General features: G+C 35.6%; 1 protein-coding gene across 2 annotated transcripts; it reads left to right on the top strand.

Moving 5' to 3' along the window:
- Positions 1-630: 630 nt before the first annotated feature.
- Positions 631-3080, top strand: LOC129895266 (silicon efflux transporter LSI2-like). 2 transcript variants are annotated; one of them, XM_055970949.1, is made up of 3 exons: positions 631-2011; positions 2216-2453; positions 2635-3080. In XM_055970949.1, the coding sequence occupies exons 1-3, from the start codon at positions 872-874 to the stop codon at positions 2898-2900; spliced, it is 1644 nt and encodes a 547-aa protein (XP_055826924.1). In that variant the 5' UTR covers positions 631-871; the 3' UTR covers positions 2901-3080. The 2 variants fall into 2 exon arrangements, with proteins under 2 accessions (XP_055826924.1, XP_055826925.1); XM_055970950.1 differs by having other exon boundaries at positions 2216-2405.
- Positions 3081-10270: the final 7190 nt, after the last annotated feature.

Below are 10270 nucleotides of genomic sequence, written 5' to 3' on the forward strand. Positions count from 1 at the left end.
TAGGTTAATCAATTGGGGAATGAATGTTTTATTCTTTTTTGGTAACTTTGTGTCAAGTTGAAATTTAATTATAAATAATTTTACGATTCTGAAACTCAAAGCAAACAAGACAAGAAAGTAGACTGCCCAAAAAATAAAATATTCCTGGTTAACCTAACTATTTTCGTGGACGTACCAACACTACTTTATTAATTGATTAATAAACCAAACTAATAAGCATGTGGTTACTAGCATATCTCTAGTATAGTATAGTAGAAAAATGTTATTCAGCAGAATTACCGGATCCTTGAAAACATGATCATGTTCGACTCTTTAGAAAGTATACGAGTACTGTTGTAAGGGTAAAATTAAATGCAAAACAGGCAAACAAGTGGCGAATCAAAGGAAAAGTATACCACAATAATATATTAATGTGATTCTACGACTGAGGTCTAAGGTAGAGAAGTCAAATGAAAAGTGTGTTTGTAAATTGTATACGAGTATTTCAATTTGTCCTATTTAGTTTCCTTTACAAGAAGTTGCTATCTAAATTACTCCAATAGTCAAACCATTAATCCAAGTGAATAAATGTACTTACATTACATGCTGAAAAGTCTTTAAATTTCAGTGCAAATCATCAATCTTTTTTTCTGGACCAGGTGACTCATTCCACTCTTTCTTGAATAGAACCTTCACTTTCATCACTTCACTTATAGCATGCTCAATTAATTTACATTGAAATATCACTTGCTAGCTACTTACCTATAACTTCTATCACATGTAGCATTCACGATACTTTCACATATCATGGGGTAAGGTCTATCCTCCTTAGTCATTTTCTCATCACTCTCATATGCGATCTAACGTTTGTTAGCCTCTTTTTTTATTATATATGGCTATGGCATCGACGGAGAGAGTGATTCTTGGTTCAATTGCCTTTGCAATTTTTTGGATATTGGCAGTTTTTCCTGCTGTCCCATTTATGCCTATTGGAAGGACAGCAGGATCACTACTTGGTGCTAATCTAATGGTAATATTTCGAGTATTGACACCCGATGAAGCCTATGCTGCTATCGATCTTCCAATTTTAGGACTTCTCTTTGGAACTATGGTTGTGAGTATTTATTTAGAAAGAGCAGACATGTTTAAGTACTTGGGAAAATTATTGGCATGGAAAAGCAGGGGAGCCAAGGACTTACTCTGTAGAATCTGTTTGGTTTCTGCTATTTCCAGTGCCTTTTTCACAAATGATACTTGTTGTGTTGTATTAACTGAGTTTGTGCTAAAAATTGCTAGGCAACAAAATCTCCCACCTCATCCCTTCCTTTTAGCTCTTGCGTCGAGTGCAAATATTGGATCTTCAGCAACTCCTATTGGGAATCCTCAGAACTTAGTTATAGCAGTATTGAGCAACATAACGTTCGGGAGGTTTTTATTTGGTATATTTCCTGCAATGCTTGTTGGAGTTGTCGTAAATGTTGTATTGTTGCTTTGCATGTATTGGAAGGTGTTGTCTGTTCAGAAGGATGTCGAAAATGCTGACATAGAATTAGTTTCGGATGAAGAAGTAGTCTCTCATCGTTTTTCACCAGCAACAATGTCACATGTTGTTGATTCGTTATATTCTCAGGAACAGTTTTCGGTTGATTCTATGAATCCTAATAGTCAAAATCAAGGTAATTTCAGTGAAAATGAAATCAAGAAGGATACGAACGGGGTGTTTGACTCTTCCAAGAATTCTAATGCCTCGAGAGAAGCAGAAAATGATCATGGATCACTTCAAATGACGGACAAGAATGTGTCTGTGAAGACTGTGGATGGATGTGAAGAACAAATTTTCACATCTTATGAGGAAAAGCAGAACTTTTCTGAAAAATGGAAAAGATTGTTATGGAAAATAAGTGTTTATCTTGTTACAATTGGGATGTTAATATCTTTGTTGATGGGTTTGAATATGTCATGGACTGCTATCACAGCAGCACTTGCTCTTGTGGTTCTTGATTTCAAAGATGCCAGAGAATGCTTAGAAAAGGTACTTTGGCCTTGTGTTTACATTTCATGTTATGTCAAGTTCAACAATTACATTTTTCACCTATTTATATAGAGCTTTTCTACGAAATGACATAATTTTTACACTATCAGGTTACCAGCTACATTATATTAGTTAGTATATGTAATTCCTATTGACTTTGAGACAAAAGCAAAACTTGTTCATTGTGCTGTTTCAAATTGACAGGTCTCGTATTCACTGTTAATATTCTTCTGTGGTATGTTTATCACAGTAGATGGATTTAACAGAACAGGGATTCCAAGTGCCTTCTGGGATTTTATGGAACCATATGCCAAGATAGATCATGCTGGTGGTGTAGCAGTTCTTGCTGTTGTCATACTTGTCCTCTCAAATTTGGCCTCTAATGTGCCTACTGGTTTGTCACTCTCAACTAGTACTACTACTTCCTACCTCAAAATACCAAGTACAGTTCTAACAACGCTCGACTACCTTCTAATTAGCTAATATCAGTAGGTATCCAATACTTCATTATTCAGTACTATAGGGTCAAAATCAGATTAGGTGATTAATAGACAGGTTGAAAATGGATTGACTATAACAGCTTGATTGATTTAAGTAACATAAACTTGTTAATTTGGTGATAGTTCTATTGCTGGGAGTTCGGGTAGGTGCATCAGCAGGTGCTATATCTGCAGCAAGTGAGCAGAAAGCATGGCTCATCTTAGCCTGGGTTAGTACTGTGGCTGGCAACCTTTCACTATTAGGATCAGCAGCAAACTTGATAGTATGTGAACAAGCTCGTCGCGCTCAACCCTCGGGGTACAATCTCTCATTCTGGACTCATCTCAAATTTGGAGTTCCCTCTACTATAATTGTTACAGCTATTGGTTTAACACTTATCAGAGATTGATATTAAATATATGTAATTAACTTTTCAAAGATTGTCAATGGGAGTTAGTTTAATTACCTTATGTATTATGTTCTCTATACAACATGTAAACAATGCAGATGAAAAGTCAATAAACTATGTCTTTACCGGCACTTGGTATAATTTCAAAAAAGGGAATTCTATACCTTGTATAATTCTTACATCCAGTTGATTCATAATTTTTAACATGTGACTACATTGATGGACTAGTGAAATAAATAGGTAGATTTGTACATGTGTTCTTGTTTTTCCTTTTAACACTGACGGTGTCAGAGATTTCAACAAGAGAGTTCAAAATATGAAGTGAAGTCGTGAAAATTGCGAGAAGCTAAATGGGGCGGGACGGGCTGCAACAAAAAAAATTAATCTTAACCCACTACAATTTAGCCCGCCTTATCTTCCTTATTTAACATTTCTTTCTACTTTAGCCCTGCTCTATTGAATCCTTCTTAAAAAAGTTTGTGTTTTGTTTGTTTTAATTTTACAATACTCTACTTCAGTTTGAGCTTCTTTTTGTGTGTGTGTGGTTTCGAATGAGTGCAACTTTAAACATATATTATCTATGAAAATCACCAAGATTCTTATACAATAAAGAGACTAATATAATTTATACATTATGAATAAGAGATAAAGAGAAAATAAATAATAAGAGTCTAAATGTAATTTTTACTTTTTGGGGAAAAGGTAGAGAATATACTGTTACTGTTGGGTTTAATTGATAGGTTGAATGGGAAATTGAGGGAAAAAGAAGTGGAGAGGAAATGATATGTTCTCTCTTATTTTATTAAATAAGTTTTGGTCTCACATAGGTGGTGGAAATGAAAAGTCTCCTATTTAAAAGTAGAATCACTCATTCATGTTGCTAAAGGGTCAAGAAGAGGGTCTCCCCTCGCGCCGTCGTCGTCGTCGTCGCTCGCTCGGCTCGGCTTCGGCTTCGGCTACGGCTACGGCTATGCAGAAGTTCACTAACGAAGATCCTCTTGTGCCCGCTACTGATATGCCAGCCAATGAAAAATTTATGATTACTGAGGCATGGACACAAGCAGATTTTCTATGCAAGGGTTATATCCTAAGTGCATTGGATGATGATTTGTACAATGTCTATAGTGTTGTGAAAACTTCTAAAGAATTATGGGATGCACTTGAGAAGAAGTACAAGACTGAAGACGCATGCTTGAAAAAATTTGTGGTTGCTAAGTTCCTAGACTATAAAATGATAGATAGCAGAACTGTTGGAACCCAAGTTCAAGAACTACAACTTATTTTTCATGACCTTATTGCTGAAGGTATGGCAGTTAATGAAGCATTTCAAGTGGCTGCGATGATAGAAAAATTGCCTCATTCGTGGAGAGATTTCAAAAATTATCTAAAGCACAAGCGTAAGGAAATGAAGTTGGAAGATCTTGTAATTCGTCTCAAGATTGAGGAAGATAACAAAATAACAGAAAAGAAGTTGCGTGGAAATTCAACAATTATGGGAGCGAACATCGTTGAAGATGCTGGTCCAAAGAATAAGAAAAGGAAGCAACCTTTTGGAAAGAATCAGGAGCAGAACAAGAAAAAGTTCAAGGGCAATTGTTATAATTGTGGGAAAGTTGGACACAAAGCTCCAGATTGTCGTCTTCCGAAAAAGGACAAGAGAAAGGGACAAGCCAATATGGTGGAAAATAAAGAAGGTATTGATGATCTGTGTGCAATGCTATCAGAATGCAACCTAGTAGGTAATCCCAAAGAATGGTGGCTTGATTCGGGAGCTACTTCGCATGTGTGTGCAGTCCGAGAAGCCTTCTCTACTTATTCCCCTGCAGCACCTGATGCGACGATCTATATGGGAAATTCTGCAACTGCAAAGATTGAAGGGTATGGGAGAATATTTCTGAAAATGACATCCGGCAAGGTGGTGACGCTGAACAAAGTGTATCATGTTCCAGAAATGCGAAAGAATTTGGTGTCTGCCGGCCTTCTTATCAAGAATGAATTCAAATGTGTTTTAGTTTCAGACAAAGTAGTTGTCAGTAAGAATGAAATGTATCTAGAAAAAGGCTACCTCACTGAGGGTCTTTTCAAACTAAATGTAATGGTTGTTGATGATAATAAAGTTCAAGCTTCTTCTTACTTACTTGAGTCAAATAATTTATGGCATTCACGTTTAGGACATGTCAATCATAAAACCTTGCGAAAACTGATTAACTTAAATATATTGCCTAACTTTGATTGCAATAAATCAAAATGTCAAGTATGTATTGAATCTAAGTATGCTAAGCATCCTTATAAATCTATTGAAAGGAATTCTAGTCCCTTAGAATTGATTCACATAGACATTTGTGATATGAAGTCTACACCAACTCGTGGTGGAAAGAAGTATTTTATAACTTTTATTGACGATTGCACTCGATATTGTTATGTATATTTGCTTAATAGTAAGGATGAAGCAATTGATGCATTTAAGCAATACAAGAACGAAGTAGAAAATCAATTGAATAAAAAGATAAAAATGATTAGAATTGATAGGGGTGGAGAATACGAATCTCCTTTTGAAAAGATATGTTTAGAATATGGAATTATTCATCAAACTACTGCCCCCTACACACCTCAATCAAATGGAGTCGCGGAAAGGAAAAACCGAACATTAAAAGAAATGATGAATGCTTTATTAATAAGTTTCGGTTTACCGCAGAACTTGTGGGGGGAAGCTATCCTTACAGCTAATTGAATACTCAACAGAGTACCCCACAGCAAAACACAAACTATTCCATATGAACTATGGAAAGGAAGAAAACCCAACTTGAAATACTTCAAAGTGTGGGGGTGTTTAGCAAAGGTCCAAGTTCCTTTGCCCAAAAGGGTAAAAATCGGACCAAAGACCATGGATTGTGTTTTTATTGGCTATGCTACAAACAACAAAGCTTGTCAATTTTTGGTTCACAAATCGAACAATCCTTGAATCAGATAATGCTGAATTTTTTGAAAATATTTATCCGTATAAAACTAAAAGTGAATCCTCAAGTGAAAGATCTAAACGACCAAGAGAAGTTCAAAAGGAAAGTAAACTATCCGAAGAGGATCCAAGGCGTAGCAAACGTCAAAAGATATCTACTTTCTTTGGATCAGATTTTGTGACATTCTTGCTTGAAAATGAGCCTCAAACATTTAAAGCTGCAATGTCTTCTTCTGATTCAGCATTTTGGAAAGAGGCAATCAATAGTGAGATTCAATCAATTTTGAATAACCATACATGGGAATTGGTTGATCTTCCTCCTAGAAATAAACCTTTAGGATCAAAATGGATATTTAAAAGGAAAATGAAAGCTGATGGCACTATTGATAAATATAAGGCAAGACTTGTGGTCAAAGGTTATAGACAAAAAGAAGGTCTTGATTACTTTGACACATACTCGCCGGTAACAAGAATAACATCTATTCGAGTGTTAGTGGCACTTGTAGCTGTATATGGTCTTGAAATTCATCAAATGGATGTTAAGACGGCTTTCTTAAATGGAGAATTGGAGGAAGAAATTTACATGGAACAACCTGAGGGTTTCATAGTTCCACGTAAAGAAAGGAAAGTGTGCAAACTTGTTAAGTCACTTTATGGACTTAAACAAGCACCTAAACAATGGCATGCAAAATTTGACCAAACAATGTTGGCAAATGGATTTAAGATTAATGAGTGTGACAAATGTGTTTACATTAAAAATACTCCAAATCATGAAGTCATTGTTTGTTTATCTGTTGATGACATGTTGATAATGAGTAAAGACATTGCCAATGTAAATGCTACGAAGCGTATGCTTGCTAGCAAATTTGACATGAAAGACTTAGGGGTTGCTGACTTAATCTTAGGAATTAGGATCCATAAAACTCCACAAGGTCTAGCATTATCACAGTCACATTATATTGAAAATATACTTGATAAGTTTAAATATTTAAATTTCAATGTTGCAAAAACTCCAATTGATGTAAGTTTTGCACTTCAAAAGAATGAAGGTAAAAGTGACTCACAATTGGACTATGCACGAGTTTTGGGAAGTTTAATGTATATTATGAATTGTACACAACCAGATATAGCATGTGCTATTAGCAAGTTGAGTCGATTCACGAATAATCCTAATCAAACTCATTGGATGGCAATGAAACGAGTCTTGGAGTATTTGAAACACACCCAAAACTATGCTTTGCATTATAATAAATATCCCGCAGTAATTGAGGGATATAGTGATACAAACTGGATCACCGGATCATCTGAAGTTAAATCCACAAGTGGATATGTTTTCACCATTGGTGGAGGAGCAGTGTCTTGAAAATCATCAAAACAGACATGCATCGCCCGCTCTACAATGGAGTCTGAATTTATAGCTTTAGACAAGGCTGGTGAAGAAGTTGAATGGCTTCGAAATTTTTTGGAAGATATTCCATTTTGGCCCAAACCTTTGGCACCCATATGTATACATTGTGATAGCCAAGCGGCAATAGGAAGGGCAGGAAATGTTATGTATAATGGAAAATCGCGTCACATTCGACGGCGACACAATACTGTTAGACAACTACTCTCTAGTGGTATTATCACTATTGACTACGTAAAGTCAAGAGATAATATATCGAATCCACTAACAAAAGGCTTATCTAGAGAGGCTGTTGAAAGATCATCGAGGGGAATGGGGTTAAGGCCTAGGACAAGTCAACATGGCGGTAACTCTACCTAGTAGACTGGAGATCCCAAGAACTAGGTTCAAAGAGATCAAATAAAGTTATGATTGACGGTTCAACATTGTCAAATAACTCAACCCATTCTCGTGATGATGACAATGTTCAGAAACAAAGGATAAAACCTTAAGGCTTTTTAATGAGTTAATAAAGCTTTAAAGGTTTTTTAATGATTATCTAAATCTGACGGAAAATGACTAGATAGTGTGTCTATAGGACTACACGTTTAGAAATCACCTATGTGAATGTGAAGTATAAGCCGCTTCAAGGGGAATGACAGTAAAGGCCCATTCTCTATGCATTCACGAAACCAGGCGGTGTTCATGGCTGAAACGAACACAACCGTGAGAACCATAGATGGTTGATGATTGATTGTGTGACTTATGTTGTCTAGTTATACAACAAAGTTCGACGGTTCAAAGATATCGCATCTACCGATTGATCGAGTATATCCTATATAAGTTCACTATGGAAAGTTCAAAGGGAAACCTACTTATCCAGATGCAATTAAACTTCGCTTGTATATCACACACCTATCCGTGCATCCCTTTATCTTGTAGACATTCCCCATTCATGTGGGGGATTGTTGGGTTTAATTGATAGGTTGAATGGGAAATTGAGGGAAAAAGAAGTGGAGAGGAAATGATATGTTCTCTCTTATTTTATTAAATAAGCTTTGGTCCCACATAGGTGGTGGAAATGAAAAATCTCCTATTTAAAAGTAGAAGCACTCATTCATGTTGCTAAAGGGTCAAGAAGAGGGTCTCACCTTGCGCCGTCGTCGTCGTCGCTCGCTCGGCTCGGCTTCGGCTTCAGCTACGGCTATGGCTATGGCTTCGGCTTCGGATTCGGCTTCGGATTCGGATTTGGATTTGGATTTGGATTTGGTCAATTGATTTGATTGATAATCTTTTTGGACCAAATTTTCTTTAAATTTTTAATTAATTAATATTATTTATTTATTTAATTAATTAAGTGGAAAAAATCCTGACCCGCGACCTATTTCTTTCCCGGATTAATTTAAAATTTCCCTCCATTTTTTTCCAACGGATTTTTGAAAGGTTGCAACCTTGTCCGAAAAGTTGCAAACCTTCTCAACAGGCAAACCTTTTCCCAACAGGTGCCTTTTCTTAAAAGGTATAAACAGTCTATATATATTTGTTAATTCTCAGAATGTTCCATACGAAATTCTGAACATACCTTCTTCTTCTTCTTCTTTCTGCACTTCCTAAAATCGTGTGATATACATCCTTCAAGTGGTTCGCACTCATCAAAGATTTGCAGTACCTCTACTTTGGTGAGTAAATCGTTCTATTCTGGGAGGAAAGATTTCAAAACCTCGGGTACTTTGAGGGGAATAATTTCCTTAAGGACACACTATGCATTCAGTGGGCTCGATTCTGTTTCTGCATTAATATTTCAGATTCTGTGTTTTATTACCTTTAGTTGTTGTTACTGCTTTTAATATTTACAATACAGTTTACTAACAGTTACGATCCAAACTGGGCCATGAGTGATACCCACACTTAACTAGAATGAAGTGTGCAGACTTACTTAACCTACCAACAATCATCCATATCGAATCAAATTTACCCAATGTCTTTTGGAAAATGAGTTATTTGAGATTTGGTAGTATTAAGTTATTTTAATATGTTTTTATTTAATATTACCGTGTCAAAACGTGACACCCGATCCAATAATATCATGTTGGAACGTGATACTCGATCCAATAATACTATGTCAAAACATGGCATCCGATCCAAATATAATTAATTTATTATTCTTTATTATCACATTCCACTTTATTAACAATATTTCATCAAGCCTTCTTTATTCAAGGCATCACTTTTAATAGGACAAATTCAAGATTATGGATTTCACGGTCTTGAGGTTGCAGACCAATCACAACAACATATCAATCATTCAAACCACAACAATTAATTGCATAGTAAACTTCACACATTACTCAATGACTATCAATCGCTATTAAGAGTCTATCTATGATATAGAATAAACCATAACCTACCTCAACTGAAGAACCAAAGTCAAGCAAGCTAATTCACCAATGTCTTTGATTTCTTTAATGCCTCTGAACGTTTTCAATCTATCAAATATATAATCTTCATAAGTACACAAGTCTGTAGACACTTATATTATTATATATCTAACCTAGACTCAATAACTCATCCAAAATATATAATCAATTTCCTAAATCTCAAGCTCGGAATTAAGTCTCAATTTCTTCAAATATCATAAACCTAAATTATAATATGATAACTATAAGAAATAATCGAAGTCAAGTTACCCAGGACTCTATTTTAACTTGTCCCTAATCCATTAGCGCCAATTCCACTGGAGCACTGAAAATCCAGTGAAGAAACGTTAATATACAACCCAATCATTTTGATAATTAGCACATGCTAATGTTACCTGCTTTTTCTATATTCTAATTAGCATTCTATATACTTTGGCCTAGCATTATTTAGAATGGTGATGTAGTATTGTGTTGACCCGCACATACAACAATATTTATCCAAGTCAATTGTTAGTTTGATAATTGTAATTCTATATTTTCACCCCCAATCATTACGAAATCATTGGTTAATCATTTGCCCTCCAATTGCCCTCCCATTAACAATATATCATTC

This window comes from Solanum dulcamara, chromosome 7 (genome assembly GCF_947179165.1).
Source record: "Solanum dulcamara chromosome 7, daSolDulc1.2, whole genome shotgun sequence".
NCBI lineage: Eukaryota > Viridiplantae > Streptophyta > Magnoliopsida > Solanales > Solanaceae > Solanum > Solanum dulcamara.